This window comes from Calonectris borealis, chromosome 19 (genome assembly GCF_964195595.1).
Source record: "Calonectris borealis chromosome 19, bCalBor7.hap1.2, whole genome shotgun sequence".
In the NCBI taxonomy this organism is placed as follows: Eukaryota; Metazoa; Chordata; class Aves; order Procellariiformes; family Procellariidae; genus Calonectris; species Calonectris borealis.
The window spans coordinates 2,210,782-2,228,558 of NC_134330.1; the positions used below are offsets into that span (position 1 = coordinate 2,210,782).

A 17,777-nucleotide genomic window follows, 5' to 3' on the forward strand; every position below is an offset into this window, starting at 1 on the left:
CCATTTTACAGATCATCCCACATCATCCCATCCTGCTGTATCTGTTTCCCACTCTGCTTTTCTCGATGATGAAGAATTTAGTGACTTTATACAAGGGCCTGTTGAAATCCCCAAACTGGTGCCTCAACCCACCTCTCAGCCTTTTCAGCCTTTCCATTCTGCTACTGAGGCTGGGCAACTGCTTTCAGAAAAGGCTGTGGTCCAGCCTCTCCCTCCAGCCCAGGCTCCAGTGTTATCCATCCTGCATGGTACAACTGGGCAGGTTCCTTATTTTCCTACCTCTGCATCTTCACCCAATATCCATAAAACAGGTAACTCTGAAGTATCTTTTTTTACATGTCACCTTCTGTCATAGAGCTACACAGAGTCTTTACTTACTTCGTTGGGTTTTTTTTCAGTCTGGCTGAAAGAAGTAATATATAGGCAATTAAGTAGAAACATGCTGATCCATGGGAAAAGGTGATTTAAGTTCCCTTCTTCCTTCCCTTAGAACTGCACTGTAAAAGCAAGTCACATGTGGATCCAAAGATTGCTAAATGTGCATATGGCTGATCTTAAGTGAATTAAGTCTTGTGTGCTAGCATCTCCGTAAGTCTCTGTAGTAGAAAAAGATACAGTTGAGATGATGGTATAAAAAATAACTACTATGCTAATGTGGAGCACTTGTGTGCTTCCTCTCTTGGAGGCTAAATGGATGTTGGTGAGACTAACGTGAAGAATGTTGCATATGTAAGTAGGTATTGGACACTTCTGCTACTGATGCCTAGATGATTATGCAACAGTAATCCTAATACAGAAAATAGTTTCATGTATTCCTTCCCCTGCTTGTTGCTTTTTGTTTGTTGCATTTGTTGTGTATGCATGGTAAGTAAAGGGCAGAATCAGGCTATAAAAGTGTTTGAACAGGGTGGTGCTATTGGTATGAGCTGGGACGGATACTCATCTTGATAACTCATTAGTGGTACCGATAACACTTTTCCTTTGAAAGGGTGGAATTGCGATCTGGGTGGTTAATAACAAAATATAAATAATTCCTCCTGCTGTTTATTCAGGCTCTTCCTTGGAGGAGAAAGTCTTAGATAATGACTCAAATGAATCTGAACAAGAGCAAACCAAACTTAAAACATCCGAAGTTGGGCACAAAGCCTCGGCTGCAAGCCAAGTTCATCCCAGTCTAACCATCAATGACTGGGATGTTGTAGGTGGACATGAAAGCGGTACCACTGCTGCAGAGGTGCACAAGGCTTCAGAACAAAACATAGCAGTTGAAGAGTGTGGTGAGCAAATGAAACATTCGACAGAATTTAAATCTAATAAGATGCTGCTTGAATGCTAACACTCTGTACACTAATTCTAAGGCCAATTCTGCATAATTTTGCTCTGAATGCCTGCTTGAATAATACGTCAGTGCCTCCTGCTCCTTGCTAAAAGTATAACAACTATGATTTTGCTCTGAACTTTTTCCACGTGAATTTACTGCTGTAATCACTTTTACCGTGTTTAATCAGGTCTGCTGTTTTAAAATATCCTGTCCTCTTTCTGGGGGAAAAAAAGATGTGCTCTCTGAAGATTGGTGGTTTTGTTTTTTTGTTTTTTTTTTAAATTATTTAAGGAAACTTATTACTAAAGATGGTCAATGTCATGGTGAGTTTTCATTTTTTAACTTTGAGGAGATAAAATCTTGTCAGGTTGAAACTCTTAGCTAGTTAATACTTGTTTCCCAGACAATTTGCCACTCATATGCGTTATGCCTAAAACTATCTGTGCTTTAGGGATCAAAATTTCAAAGGCTGGACTAGATGAAAACTTTAAGCAAGCTTTAGTTCCAATTTGGATTTTATTAAAGCTGACTATTGACTGTTTGGTTTTGTTGTATTCCAATCAAAATAGATGCAAGGTCTCTGCTGCACCTTGATTAATGCTCTGATATTGTACTCGGGGGTTACATGAAACGTGGGCTCCACTGTAGTCAAGTGTGATAAAAATACACGTAGTCCCTTGTGTAATCTCACTTCTCTGCAGGGTAAGAGGAGGCAGAAGGGGGAGAAAGCTCCTGGACTGTAGATAATTGAATTGGGCACTTTCTCAAGCAGTTATTTCTTTCCTAGAAGTACCATAACTTTTTATTAATAAACTCATGTGTTCCTCTCCTCAGTCATTGGATATGTTGCTTTCAAGTGCTTTCTTATCCAATATATTTAAAAAACATTATTGGATGAACTTAAATGGTCTGAATGGACATTTTTAATAAGTGGAGGGGCTTTGTAATACACAGTAAATGGCTAAAAGTGACTTAACTTTAAAGAATATAGAGCATGAAATAGGAGCTGTTCATTTATTCATAGTTCAGTCAATTGCACTGTTTGTTTTGTACAAATCCAACACAATCTGATGCCTGATTTTTTTTTTTTTTTTTTAAAAAAAAGGTGGGGGGCAGAGGGAGGCAGGAAACCACCCTTGTTTAAGAGTGTGAGACAGAGCGAGTTTAAATACAGCCTGCAGATGAAGGTGATGTTGGAAGTGATTACGTAGAGCAACAACGGTTAAGAATAGTTCCAAATGTTGTTAAGGGTGCTTTGAAGGATGAGCTGAAATACTTTGTGAGGAACAGAAGTTTAGTAAAGTGATAATGCTGAAAAATGGCAGACCCTTAGTCACCTGGATATTATCAAAGTTTTGAGTAAGACTCTCCTATCTATCAACTAAATATGGCTGAGAATTCCTTTTCACTTCTCATATTATTTGATTTTTAAGGGGCTGAATTTTATCAGAGAGATTCAAGGGTGAGAAGCAAGAATTGGTAGGATGCAGAAGTGTATGGAAGGGTGGTTAAAGCTGAAAATAATGAGATTGAAGGAAGTAGCAAATTTATTTTACTTGGCTGGTGAGATGGAAGGAATCACTTATATTAAAATGTAGTTGGAGTTGTGGGATGATTAGAAATTAGACTGCAGTCAGGAGAGAATCCATGTGGAAGATGAGATGCAAGGGCACTGGGAAAGACAATGAAATCTGAAATTATTCTGATTTTTGTCAGAGCTCCATCCAAGATGAGCATAAAATCTGCTTAGAGGGAGCTAGATAGAAGTAAAACCATGAGACTGAGGGAAAGAGTCCACACAGTGAAGAAGGAAATAACCAATTCGCGGGAAGTAAAGTGTGGCAGATCACATTATGAAATCCTGTAGTGGTGAAGGCGGCTATGACGTCTCCTGGATCTGAAGACTGGGAGCAATGGGGCAATGGATATGTTTTTGTGAACATGGGATAAGGTCTTGCTGAGATTCAGACTAATAGGCTGTTTGTGGATTTCCCTGATAAGGATGTTCTGGTGGAACATTGTGGTTCTTATGGTAGGTATGAATTTATTTATTCCACAAGTAGCCCTAATAGCATATACTTGATGGGAAGACTAAATTTGATATGGCACAGAATTGCTGCTATGAAATTTTAAGAGACAGTGGGACTTGAGCTTCTGTACAACTAGAAATTAAGAGGGAGGCAAATGAGGAGCTCCTTATTTCGTTATGTATATAACTATATTCTTTCTGTAACTGCCAAATAATTCTAGTTGTGTTGAAATATATATTCCTGCAGTAGCTGTTTTTCCTCTGAGCACAGTGATTCCTATCCGAAATCTTTGCCTGAAATGCTAAATGATACTGACCAACTACGATCTAGTCTCTAAGATCTTTATAGTCTGAATCTGTATATCCTAATACAACTGTCTTTCTTTTTCTTACTGAATGGAATATGTTTAGGAGTTGGAGTCTTCCCTTCACAGGACCCAATTCAGCAAATGATGCCTCCTTGGATTTACAATGATAGCTTGGTCCCAGGTAAACAAGAAAGTGGGCAGTGTAAGGTGTGAATGTACGTGTGCTTACGTTGCCATTTATTGATCAAAGCATTATTCTTCAGTCATCAAATGAATCCTATATCTTTGATATGTTACATATTTGTGGTGGTTTTATCTGCATTTGAAAAAGTATGGGTTTTATTCAAGCATATTAAATGTTTAATTTAGAATTTGTTATGACAGAAGATTATGCCAGTAGAGGTTGCATTGCTGATAATCCTGCTTTCATGGGTAGTCTGGTTTTTGGCCTGTCTTGTAATTAAGCAGGCACATTTCTTAAGGCTATTTGTCTTATATATGCAAATAACACAGTAAATAGAAAATGAAATGCTATAGTGAATATTGATTACACTGAGGTTTAAATACATAAAGCTGTTATAACTACCTTTTTATATGGATTATCCTGCAATTTCATTAAAGGAACATGTTTTGAAATGGAGCACTAACTGTATTTTGTATAAAATATTTATTTGCTTGTGTTAAACTTGTCTGTAAAGACCATCCAATAATGCACTTAGATGAAACATGATGATACAATACGATGCCAGAATGCTGTTGCCTTACCTTACGCTTTGAGTGTTATTAATTTGATATAAAGTTGGGTTTGAGACAAAATAGGAAAGCAATCTTAAATTCACTTGAAAACAGCAGTTGTCACTGTCTCATACTGACTCCCTCTTAACAGAGTTGTATAAGAAAATTTTAGAAACCACTTTGACTCCTGCTGGAATAGATACAGCTAAACTCTATCCCATACTGATGTCATCTGGATTGCCCAGAGAGACCCTCGGACAAATATGGGCTTTAGCCAACCGTACTACCCCTGGGAAGCTCACAAAAGAAGAGCTCTACGCTGTCCTGGCTATGATAGCAGTAACTCAGGTATGACTGACTAACATAACTTTGGAGAATTAGTGCAATTCACTTAACTAATCTGCCATGGATCGTGTGTTAGCACAAGTGGCTGGTATACCACACCTATAGTAAAATACTACTTCTGTTGAAGTCCAGAGAAGAGACTCCCCTTGTAACTTCAGTGGGATTATAATTTCATCCCCTGCAGTTACATTTCAGTTACTCCTTTCTCTAGTGTCAGTTGAGGATAGTTCTTAGATATACCTACCAAACACATGTATATGTATTTCTAGTAGAAAATACTGGCTGTTTTTCTTCTGTTGTATACACATCTGTTCTCCTCAAACTGTATGGTTCCTGTATCCCTTAGTCTGTGAATAGCTAGACTTGCTACCTCTATCCTGAACCAGTGGAGTGTTGATTTTAGGCTTCCATCCTTTGTCAGCATAGTGTCATCTCTTGGCACTTTATTTCTAAATACCAGCCCTGTATGAAAACGAAGGCAAGAGTATCTTGAGCAGTGAAGATTGAAGCTGAGGTACCTTGTTGGCGTGGTGTGTAGGAAAGACAATATAGCACACCAGGTTCAGCATAGCTTTGCTTGCCAGTGCTCACCAGGTTGGTTTACTAAAAGCCAAACATGCTGTCACATGCCTCTGCCCACCCAGACAGGTATCATTACCCTCTGTGGAACTTCAGCAGTCAGGGTGTTGAATATGATTCGCTTACACAGGGTCTCGATGGCATGTTTTGCTTTGGAAGGTTCACTTGAAGCTTGACCGGTAGCCTGCTCTTTCACGATTTCAATAATACAAACTAGAAGCGGGGGTGAGAATGCAGTATGCCTTTCCGTTGATGTGCACATGCATATGTGGTTGTCTTTGCTTTTCTGCCTTTGCAGAGGGGAATACCTGCAGTGAGTCCTGATGTGCTAAACCAGTTTCCAGCAGCCCCCGTTCCTACTTTAACTGGATTTCCAATGCCGCTGCCTGCCGCGGTGAGCCAGCAGCCTCTGATGCCCTCCGCGCCGCCCGTCTCCATGCCCCTTAGCATCGGGCCGGCCGTGATGGGAATGAACATCACGGCACCAGCGGGCGGAGCTGCAGCACAGCCTTCGGGAGGATTCGTGCCATCCTATCCGCCGAGTCAGGTTCGCTCTTGTTGCGGGGCAAATCTCCGTTGTCCTGGAAAGAGAATTAGCCTGGCTCTTTCCAAGCTACGTAGTGACAACAGACTTCAAGTAAACAGCAAAAAATAGAGCTGAAATCTAGCACGTGACATCTGAAATCATGAAGTCACGCCACTAAGGATGTTCTTTTATTTTTTCTGTTTCTTTCTGGTGGCAGTAGAAGAGGTACAAAAGCGTTTTCCATTACAAACTAATTGCATTGAAAGAGGATTTTAGTTGTAGTTAGGATTTTGTAATGCACATAAAATGGAATTTTAGCTTAAACTATACAACAGACTCCATTAGCTGATAAAGTAAGTCAGAGTTTTCAGGAGAAGCTGAGAACTATGAAACCTTTGGTTTACAACACTGAAATCATGTGGGGCATAAATTTTGCTGTTTGCAAATATGGTTCATCCTTTGGAAAATATTTTTTCTGATGCTTTTGCTGTGTGTATTGATTTTAAATTATTGATTGATTTAAATTATTAATATTTGTCCTGTATTAAAAGATTATATGGCTATGGTCAATAATACACTTAATGTGAAAGGAGAAGAGTTCCTTATTCACCTGTTCTTCATGCATACTACTTGTAATCCTGTACAACTTGTGTGTGTCTTGAGTTGGGTGAGGTGCAGGCGAAGTGGAAACACTGACCATGCTAATTTTGCGTGCTAATGTTGAAAGGTTTTTTCTGTCTTTTGCTTTTTTCCCCCCCCCTCTTAAGTCAATCATGCTACTCTGAACTGCTTTCATGCTATATGACAATTTGAAAAGACAACAGTATAGCAATTTACATGCTGTTTGAAATTCAGGTAGTAAAACCAGAAGATGATGACTTCCAGGAGTTTCAAGATGCTTCAAAGTCTGGCTCACTAGATGACTCTTTCACCGACTTCCAAGCGGATGTAGCTGGCTCCTCCAAAGCAGCCAGTTCACAGCACCGGAGCAGGTAGTAGATCTTTGATTTCCACCCCTTCGGTATTTTAGAACTCTTTTAAGAAATGAAATGTTTTCCTCTTTTGTGGGTAGCTGTCTAGCCTGTAATTTTCTTCTGTCACCTGACTTCTACTCTGACAGTTTCTTTTGAAGGTTGTTACAACTACAATTAGGCTTTCTGAATCAAAAATGACATTTGATGTGCCATAGGTGGTTGGCCATTCTTTAGCATTCTAGTCATCATGCTGAGGTAAACTGCGTTTACAAGGTACGGGGATAGGTTTTCAAGTGTTTATACTACTGCACAGGCAATCGAAAGTTACTTCATACTGTGCATTCAGGCGAAGCTCTTACATAAAGCTATTCAGAAAAAATACACCGGGACAGAGGAGTTCTGCATTTAGTGCTGTGTGCTTAAAAGCATGACCCCGTGTTTGTTGGAGTTGTTAGAAATCATTTGCTGACATCAAGGCCCTCAATATGGACCCCAAAATTCATGCAAAGAGCACGGCATCGTACTCTTAAATGACTGAGAACTCCAGTGGAGAGGATTTTTGTTATTTCTATCATTTCTCTGCCCAGTGCTTAAGTTTTCGATAACTGACTATAAATCTCAATTGAAATCTCATTCAGACTTCAGCAGTCTTGGCTTTTCATTTGAGCGACTGCCAAAATGTAATTCCGGATCAGGCAAATTTTGTATAACAAAATAAGTAAGCATGTTTACTCCCTTTGAGAGTTTACAATTAATCTTTCAAAGTCCTGTGATAACAAAATTTCGGTGTTGGTTCCTTTTACTGCACATGGCAAACTTTTATGTACCTCCCAGGTGTCTAATAGTAGACATACAAATTTTCTGTGTGTTGAACTGACTGTTCTTAGTTGCAAATAGAACTAGCGCTTTCCAGGTAAGCAGTGATTGCCTGTTGCTTCCTCAGCAGTGAGGTCAAATGGGGATAGTAAAACAAATTGTTCTGTTACACCATGCCTAGCGGCATTCTATGTAAGAAATTAAATTTTGCTGATGTCAGTCAAAGCCACGTGCATCTGAAGATGCTCTATTTTAAGTATATCTTTATTTATGTTAGATGTCATTTTGCAATTAAAGCTATTCTGTTACTGAAAGTTTTAACAGAAACATTGTTTGTAAATTCCAGAATGGGAAGTAGAGGATCATATTAAAAAAAAAAAAAAAAAAAATTAAAATGGTGTTTCTTTTTCACTGCAGCAATTCTCTTTATTCAGTTGTAAAAGTGTTCAGTTTTGAACAGAATGTTAAATGAGCTATAATCTAATTGCTTATGGAGCTTTATTTAAAAAAAAGCCATCTGTAGAGTACAGATGATTAACCATTACATTTGCCAAGATTGCATATCTAACGGCCTGTTTTGCAGTGATGTGAAATTTAATTATATTACCATAAGCTATATTTTTTTGACATTGCACTGTCTGTCTGCAAGCGCCACAGACCATCATTAGCACGTGTGTGCAAGTGCTAGGTTTGTATGTTGCTTGTAGGCTGCTGATAAGGAGATTTAAATGGCTCTGGAAAGATTCTTGCTTCAGGCCAAAGAATGCTGTAGAAATTCATTCACGTTTTCAATGTGCATAGTATTGAATGACACAAAATAGAGATAAAATGCATCATTCATGTGTAAAGGATGTTGTTCTGTAGAGCTGCCAAGGTCTGATAAGGGGGCTTGTGTGGAAGGCAAGCAAAGCTCTCGCAGAACGTCTTCTAAATCTTACAGGAGTTGCTAACATGGTGTTAGGTTATTATGGCAGTTTTACTATATAAAGTAGAATGTGTTTATGTGCAAAAAGATTTGCTTGTGTAATTGTGGACTAATCCTTATTTTGCTGATTAGATAGCTACCTAAACTTGCTGATTTGCACTGACAGAAATTCCAAGTTATCCTTTCCTTCCTTTTGAACAGTGGTTCCGCTTTATTCTCTTAATTTTGCAATATGTAATGAAATATAATCAAAAGTAGATAAGCTGAAAGTATGGAGCTGGCAAAATCTCATGCAGTTTTAACTCTTCATTATATCTAGTTCTATCGGGGAGAATTGTCCTTATGCTGCCCTGGGCAAAGTGATAAATTAAACAGCAGTGATTCCTGGGGTGTGTCTGTGTGCTTGTGTCCTGAGCTAAGAATTCCTGTAAACTTCTGGAGTGTTTTGTTCATGTTTTGGTACAAATTAAAATCAAGAAGGGTGAAAATTGACTTCTGGCCTGAAGAAATACGATTAGGTAAGATGAAGTGCGAATTCACCCATCAGTTACCTAGCTGCCTGTTTACATGCTCTTATTCTTAATAGATATTGAGGTAGTTTACATCAGGTTCTTGATTAAGAACTCTTTAGGGTACAGGCTTAGGTTTAGTGACCCAAATTGTGTAGTCATAATAAGAGGCTCCTTTAAATAAAACCTGGAAACGTAGATTTCTTATGGATAAATTAAGGAACTTTGCTTTTATCTCTTTTGTTTTTAGCGTTCCTTCTTTACTAATGCCACTCCCAGGTAATAAGACACTCTCATCAGCTGATAAGTATGCTGTGTTTAAAGGAATTGCAGCTGAGAAGCCTTCTGAAAGTACAGCTACTTTTGGAGGTAAAAGGAAAAATATACAACCACTATGAGCAATTTATTGCAATATTTCGTATATCTTGGTTTTGGCATTGATAAAATATTAATATTTTAAAAAATCAAAGCAATTATGTCAGTATAAAACTTATGGTGTGAATTCCTAATATCTTTATGTAAACGTATTCCTTTTCTCATATTCACTAGATTGTGGTGACAAGTATAGTGCTTTCCGTGAATTAGAACAACCATCAGAGAGCAAATACTTAGGTAAGCAGTATGTTTTTTTGGAGCTATTTTAACATGTTTTCATGATTATTTTTATGAGCTGCAAAATTTCCGTTGCTAGAATTCTAGAATAATGGTGCTTCTGCTCCTCTAAACAACTTAGCAGGAAGTATCCTGAAAAAATAGCATAATACACTATTGGAACAATCTACAAAACTTATTTCTAGATGATTGGCATCTCTTTTGGATGCTTCTGAGTTTTTATTTTAAAATAACAATATGACTGGAATTTGTTCATTTTAACTAAGGTGTCATGTATTCTTAGAACACAGAACAAGATGCTTCTGGACAAAATTGCAACTTTTTTCTATTGTTAGGGCAGCATTTAAACTTTTCATGATCTCTGGTGCTCTAAAAATAAATCTGATTACTTATTTTGAAATTTTTGTTTAACTGGTTTTGATTGGGAAAAGTAAAACCTAGATGGCTTCTGAGGTGCAACATCTGTCTAATTATAAAAGCACAGTCTCCCTAAGCCTTTTCCAGAACCATTTCTGTCTAACTCATTTATGCAATATAAGTGGTAATCTGATCGTTTTAATCAGATGGGGAAAAACTTTCCTATATTATCAGTAGACAGATCAGAAGATAAACATATTACGAACTTAACCTGACTTCCACAGAGTTATGTTATACGCAGCATTTTGTTTCGTTATTGGAAGACGACTTTAGATTCTAGGATAAAACTGCTTACCCGAGTTCACCTCTACTTCTTTTTCAAAGACGGAGTTCTTTTTTTCAGACACTGAGTTTCTGAAACTCCTGTAATATTTTGTGAGGTTTTCATGCTCAGTACTGCTTCAGGATTAAATGCATGCAATGAAATGAAATAATGTTTTATCTCTTTCCGAACATGTTCTAAAATATAGAAAACTACTGTGTTTGCCTGCTATTCAGGTCTGACCACTCTTAACCCTTTCACCAGCTTACATTTCTAATGGAAAAGTTTGCAATTCATCAGTAAGTTTAGTTTGCTGTGATGTTTTAGTTTTGATCAATGAATAGCAATTTCATGAATATTTGTATTGTTGCTGGGCCAAGTGAATTGATTTGGAGGGGAGGGAGAATGGAGGAATATGTCAGGTATAGTCATGGTCCTTTACTACAATTATAAAAAGTGTTCTTTTAAATCTTGGTTAAACTAATTTAAAATATGACACTGTCTGGTAGCTTAAGAATTAAATGTTAATGGTGTACTTCTAAAATAGAACAAGATCTGTTTACTGGACGCTCGTCTTAAAGTATGCGTCAATGCTTTAAAATTACAAGTAGTCTAAGTACTTGCTGGTGAATGGGTTAAACAACTCAACATTTTTCATGTTCAAAAGAAATTGCTTTATAAAAAAATAATTGTGTATGAACAGGAAGAAACTTATAAAATTAGTACACCAAAATATTTAATGTAAATTCAATGAAAACATTGTTACCTAATGTTTAATCAGGTTTAAATTATAATCCTTACACAGTACTAGCTTACATTCAGTATGTAGTTGAACTAGAGATGTGCACATCTTATGATTAATCATGCTGACTTTCATGTGAAGGTCTGTCTCCAAGCTTCCTAGTAAAACTGTAATCAAACTTAACAGAAGCTAGAAGATGCCTGAGTTACATTGCATTTACTAAAGTTCTGATCACTTAACTCTCTTGTACGTTTAGGTGAACCTGACAGAAGGAAAACATGATAGGTTAAAACGAGAGCTTAAAAATGTTCTAGAACAACACATTAGGACCACCGCCTTGCATTCTTTTCTGTTTGGGGCTGTGTCTCTTCCACCCATTGGGCTCCCCGTTATGCCCAGTTGGATAGGCTTGTTGGCTGTCTGCCTTCTTCCAAGTGAACTTTTTTCAAAAGTACCTTCAGCCTCCGGGCAAGTCCAGTTGGTCTCTACAACGTTCCCCTTTCAGCTTATCAGTAGGGTTGCTTTTGTCTCAATCCTCTGCTGACACCTCATGAATAAACTGTATTTAGGCAATATTTTGAAGGGAGGGAGGGGGGAGAATTGCTTCTGTAAGAAGGCAAATACTATGTTGGTATAAGTGACATTTAAGATTACATTCATTGCTTGGCAAATATGGGAAGGATGAGGTGGGGAAAAGAACTTGCGTGGAAGCTGAAGGAGACAGTACTGATCACCTTTTGAATCTGTTGGTGATGGTTTGTTTTGATAGTAACTCAGTGTAAAGGAAATTTAATATGACTTTGAGGCTATTTGAAAGACTTAAGTGTTTGCTGGAATGAATATTAGAATCGCTGACCTTGAAACTTGTGTGGTTCATAGACGTTGAGTTTGCAGTTCTACGTGCATCCTGAGGTCTTAATTTAAATAGTTTGCATAAAAACTTCTGACATTGCATGAAATAATTTGCTTGCTTGCATGGGGTGAGTATGATGTATTTGTTGTCACTGCAGTGTCTTATTGGTTTTTCATTGTTTTTATTCCCAGGAGATAACCTTGCAGAATTCAAGCCTGCAGGAGCCGATGATGGTTTCACAGATTTTAAAACCGCTGACAGTATCTCACCATTAGAGCCACCGACAAAAGACAAAACTTTCCCTACATCCTTCCCTTCTCTGCCTGTTCAGTCAAAACAGCAAACACAAGCAAAGACCTCTTTGAATCTAGCAGACTTGGATCTCTTTTCCTCTACTGGAGAAAACAAGCAGCCATCCTTTCCATCTGCATTTAATACATCAAAATCGGGCTCCTTTCCTCCACCACCCCTTCCATCTACCACAGCCCAAACAGCACCCAGCAAAAGTTCAAGCTTAGCTGATGAGTTTGGAGAGTTCAACCTTTTTGGGGAATTTTCTAATTGCACATCAGCCAGTGGACAAGATGACTTTGCAGATTTTATGGCTTTCAACAATAGCAGTGGATTTTCCGAACAAAAAGCAGATGACAAATACAATGCACTTAAGCTGGAGGCTGGTCCTGTTCCTCAGTCTGGCTCATCTGCCAGCACGGCGAAGAGTGGGCAGAGTTCTGCCACCGCTGCTACGCCCACCAAATACGATATCTTCAAACAGCTTTCTCTGGAAGGCTCTGGAGCAGGCTTTGAGGAGGCGAAGGACAACACGCTTTCTTCAGTGAAGAGCGATGATGATTTTGCCGACTTTCACTCTAACAAGTTTTCTTCCACGTGCAACAGCGCAGATAAGTCCCTGGTGGACAAAGTCGCAGCTTTCAAGCAGGCCAAAGAAGACTCTGCTTCGGTGAAGTCTCTGGATCTCCCTTCTATTGGCGGCAGCAGTGTCGGCAAGGAGGATTCCGAAGATGCGTTGTCTGTTCAGTTTGACATGAAACTGGCTGATGTGGGAGGAGATCTTAAGCATGTCATGTCTGATAGCTCTTTGGATTTGCCAACAGTTAGTGGCCAGCATCCACCAGCAGCAGGTGAGGAACTGGTTAGATTGCTCTGGTAACATAGGTGATGGAGATTTCAGTGTTCTTCTGTGTGCTAAATTACAGTATTATGCACTAGTCTTTCAGTAGTGAAAGACTTCCAAATCTGTGCACCCGCTAGCCAACAGCCCCTTAGCAGGGCAGTATTTATTTTTTGTCTTAGATGACTATAAATAGACTGAACAATTTGAACTCCATGCCAGTTTATTTTTGAGATTTGACAACATCGTATTACTGGTACCTGTTAGCTATTGTCACTTAAGGTATTTGAGTGGAAAATTTTCTAATGCAAACAATGTCATTCCGTTTATATTAGCAAGATGAATGGCAGAGTCTCACTTTAATCTCTTGGTTTCAACAAAGCATTTGGCTTGGGGATTTAACCTGCTCTGCGCTTCTAAAAGGGTAGGCAGAACACTAATTTGTGCTGTTAATGAAAAGCTGTCTAATTGACAACACTAGTATATTCCTGTTATGGTGGGGCTTAATATGTGTAGCCAGTATTTTGCAGGAGTGTAAGTAGAAGTATTGCGTATGCTTTTTAGAGTTAAAACCCTCATTGGAATAATTGTGCAAAGGGCCTGTAAATGCTAGTCTCATGATTGGTAACTCTTGGACCTAAATTTAAAACCACGGGACTTTTACTTTATCCTTATCAGGTTTTCACCTTCTTTACTTTCCCTGTATGAAAGTACTTCTGAGAGAGTGAATTGACCATCTCCGATCTGATCGCATATCAAAAAAGAGATTTCCCAAGTGTCCTGCTTTTTCTTTCTTTCTGTATGTAGGAAGATAAGATGTAGTTAAACCCAAAGCACAGCACTATACCAGCTACTAGGAAGAAAATTAACTCTATCCCAGCCGAACCCAGGACAGCCTTCAATAATATGGGAACCATTACTGTGTTCTAGCGACAAGCAGTATGCAGTCAAAGGCTTTTCTGAACAGGGAGGAGCATACAAACTGTAAATGTAAAAGCTGTTACTGCAAGAATTGGTTATTTCCATATGAAATATTTCTTCCATTTTTGCAGATATAGGTAGAGAAATTATACAGTACTGTAATTTTGCATTATATGATATTTTTAAGTAGAGGAGAGAATTAAGTTGGCAACTCTGACATGGAAGATACTCTATAACAGGGTACAAAATATCAGGAATAATTTATTAGCAAAGACATTTAATTTTCATATTACTGCTTGGTAAAACTCCAAGTTGAGCGAGCTGTCAAAAACGTAGCACCTACAGTGTATTCTTGAATGTTTACTTTGGTTTTGAAAGCACTTTTTCCTAATATTTTTCTAGCCTCTTTTGGTGGTAGTTTGACTTATGTAGCTCTTCTACAGGATGTGAGCTTTTGCCACAGAAATCGGTGATTAATAATTGCCATTTGTGGCAGGAAAGACTTTTCCGGTTTGTTTAAAGGGGTTAGCCGATCATGTGCTTGTTGCTAAACTTTTGAACTCTGAAGTATTAATTAGAAGCTATTTTTATTAAACTTAAACAAGTCTGTATTCTCCTATGGTGCCAAGCTAGATGTTTTTCCACAGGGAGAGTTTTACTCGATTTAACTCTTGTTTGCATCTCGTAGCAGAATGTGCTCTGGACGATCTGTTACGAATACTTCTGTGCTCATGTGTTCCTTTATATATGTTTGATTCATTTCAAGCTATGAACTGCTGATGTTCAAGTCCTTTTTTTCAGTTTACATGAAGTTAAAAAGCAGATTTTTTCTTTTTTCTCTTAATTTTCTTCTATCTGTAAATCTAATGTCAAAAGGGACAGTATCCCTTTGTCATCCTCACTGCCGAGAAATGGGAGACTAGTCATTGGGAACTGTATGTTTGCAAGCACCGTGTAACATCTCCAGTGAAACAGCAGCGGGACAGAGGTGCTGATAAATGATTTGACTTTTCTGACATACCGATATAGAGGTCTTTATCCTTTGGCTATTGAGATTTCACATTGCATAGCTTCCAGGTATGTGCAGGTAGGTTGCTTACGCTGGGAATTAGGAAGAAATCGTTGAGTTGCTTCCCATACGACAGACTTTGGTCTCTGAGGAAAGAAAGGTTCTCAGTTTTGCTCTCTCCAAAGGGGATACTGTCTCTTTAAGCTTTGCTATATTTCATTGTGTGGAAGGTAGATTATACTAATGTTGCCTGATTTCTCTTGCATTTACTTCGTATAACCCTTTGAGCACTGGCTGCATGCTGTTAGTTTGAACCAGGCTGCTTCTTTTAACCCAAATTTACATTTCACTCCAAGACTAAAGCATTTTAATTAGCACCGAGTCATGTTATATGAACCTAATTGGTTCTGCGTCCTGCCGAACGTTGCAGCGAGAGCGTACCCTTGCCCGGGTATTCTCAAAGGGTTATCCATTTGCTGCACTTACAAATCTGTAAAGTACCTTTTTCTTTGGCATTATTGGAGATCTCTGTATATTTTAATCAACTTCAGGTTTTTTGCTGCTTTTCTAATGTCTAATTTCAACGAAACATTTCCTGTGTGAATGTGCCTTCTCAGATCTGCTTTGATATCTCTCTTCTGCAAGTATTGACCTGCATGCTTTATTCTGATAATGCCCTGACGAGCTCCTATGTATCACTATCTTTTGTGATCTGTAAGTCCTGCTGTGTTAATAAATATTATCTTGGCATATTTTGAAAATGTGGGGATGTGTGTGATTTGTTGCAAACCAGCAAGGTATCTCTTTTTCCTGAAAAATACAAAGTTTAAAGTTATAGTATCCCCTTAAGCTGGCGGGTGCCTTTCTCTTGCAGAGCAGCGTGTGGGTGAGTTTCTTTCTCCTCTCCCAATGCTTTGACCTCGCTCCCTGTGTACTCTGAAACTTTACATATCAGGCTGACCAATAGTTTTTAAAAGAGCAGTTTTTGAGAGGGATTGAATAGAGATGTGTGGATGGCAGGGTTGTTTCTGTGAGCTGGTTTTGAGGGTACGGTGGTAGTTCAGACTGAAGACAGAAATACTGTTTTCTCTGTCCCGTTGTCTCCTCATCTGGATTTCCCTGCTGCCAGCCAAGGTTATGATACGCCTTTGTGAAGGGGACCAACTGGAAACGTGTCGCTATCTAGGCCTTTATGAGTAGGAGCCCATTGAACAATATTCTGGTATTTATTTAGCTAATCTAGAGTGAGTTAATCGGTGCCCCAAAGTAAAGGGCCCTGCTTCCTTTTTCTGTTTGGGAAGTCCTGGCTTACTAAATATTGAAGCTTTCAAACACGAATGACAGCTGCAAATGTGTGTCACGTAATTATGTCACTTCAAATTCCTCCAAATCCTGGGCCGCTAACAGTTTGGGTTTAACATCAAATTAGCAGACAAAGTAAAAAGCTAAAAATAATTGCGATGTGGAATAAAGTTAAAGCGTTATGCCAGCGCAAACTGGGATTTTGTAGTTCCTTGCCACAAGAGTAAAAACCAGAGCAGACACCAGAATATGTTTTTTCTTCTTTACACCAATCTTGAGATTTTAAAAGGAAAAAAAAACCACACCAACCCAAACCAACACCCCTCTCTCATTCTGGAGAACCAGTAGGTTATGCCTAGCCCTAAAGCTTCTTAAACTGAAGGCTTGAACATAAACCTGAGCGCCTTCATTCTGCAGGGCTTGTGCTATTAGTATTTGTTCAGGTAATCATACCTGGAGGAGGGAGAGTAAGGTTCATGACTGTGTACTTTATTACATTTTTGTCCAGACTTGACAGTCGAATTCACTCACTTGCTCTCATTTGGTATAATTCTGCAAATAGAAGAGCTTAACAACGCTTATTTATCCTCCGAAGGCCTCTAACAGCGGAGGATGCGTACGTGTTTTCTGAACGCCTTCCAAGCTGAGCCAAAGGGTGCAGAGACGCAGCAGCTGCCCTGGGCTTCTGCAGGACCGAGCTGAGCCGGCTCTCCGCTTCCAATGCAAGCTCAGGGGGTCTTTATTTTGCTGTGAAACGTTGTTTATCATGACAATTTAAAAATAGTTAGCAAATTCTTTAATTCCACAAGGTTTGAAGGCTGTTCTCCTTTTTCCTTCATTTTAATTTATCTTACAGTCAGCGTTCTTGATGGTTTCCACCTTAGCAGTGCTAGGTACTGCCATCTTCCACGAAAGTAAATTGGAGTAACTCCCTTATCGTTAACGCTGTTCCAGACTTCACCAGCTGAGAAATGGGCTTTGAATTTTTCTGATTGCTGGTAGGCAAGATACAGATGGCAGTAGTGCATACGAGCCTCTGTATCCTTCCAGTTTCATCTCTGCCTTTATCAGGTGAAGCCCACTGGAGGCGGTAAGGAGGTGGTGCCTGTCCCCGTTCCATCTCCGGACTTCTGGCTCAGACTGCTGGTGATGTTCCCAGTTAACAGCTCTGGTTTTGGTGCCTTGATGCTCTTCCACTAGGAACAGAACTAGCTACCACCTGCGTCACCCTAACAACCAAAAAATGACACAAGAGTTATATTTATTCATCAGAATTTAATATAAACTGAAATATAAAAACTTGAAAGTCTCCTACGTTGGTTAAAACCACTAAATATATTACAATCTTCTGAATTGTCTTTTTCAGTTTTCTTTAGAATACCACTAACGCTGTCAAGGGTTTTCCTTAAATGATTCAACTGTTGACATTGAAGGCTCCAGCTTGTAAATTGCCTCCAGCC

At 38.8% G+C, this 17,777-nt stretch overlaps 1 protein-coding gene across 7 annotated transcripts in view; it reads left to right on the forward strand.

The window, feature by feature from the left end:
- SYNRG (synergin gamma) overlaps window positions 1–17,777 on the forward strand; it is a 44,300-nt gene that overhangs the window by 10,723 nt on the left and 15,800 nt on the right. For 4 of the 7 annotated variants that reach the window (XM_075168358.1, XM_075168359.1, XM_075168364.1 and 1 more), the window contains 9 exons: window positions 12–311; window positions 1,053–1,277; window positions 3,762–3,839; window positions 4,545–4,741; window positions 5,616–5,864; window positions 6,699–6,835; window positions 9,318–9,436; window positions 9,617–9,679; window positions 12,145–13,095. In XM_075168358.1, coding sequence (XP_075024459.1) covers window positions 12–311; window positions 1,053–1,277; window positions 3,762–3,839; window positions 4,545–4,741; window positions 5,616–5,864; window positions 6,699–6,835; window positions 9,318–9,436; window positions 9,617–9,679; window positions 12,145–13,095 — 2,319 coding nt within the window. The remainder of the gene's footprint in view (window positions 1–11; window positions 312–1,052; window positions 1,278–3,761; window positions 3,840–4,544; window positions 4,742–5,615; window positions 5,865–6,698; window positions 6,836–9,317; window positions 9,437–9,616; window positions 9,680–12,144; window positions 13,096–17,777) is intronic. The other 3 variants (XM_075168362.1, XM_075168363.1, XM_075168361.1) reach the window with 2 other exon arrangements.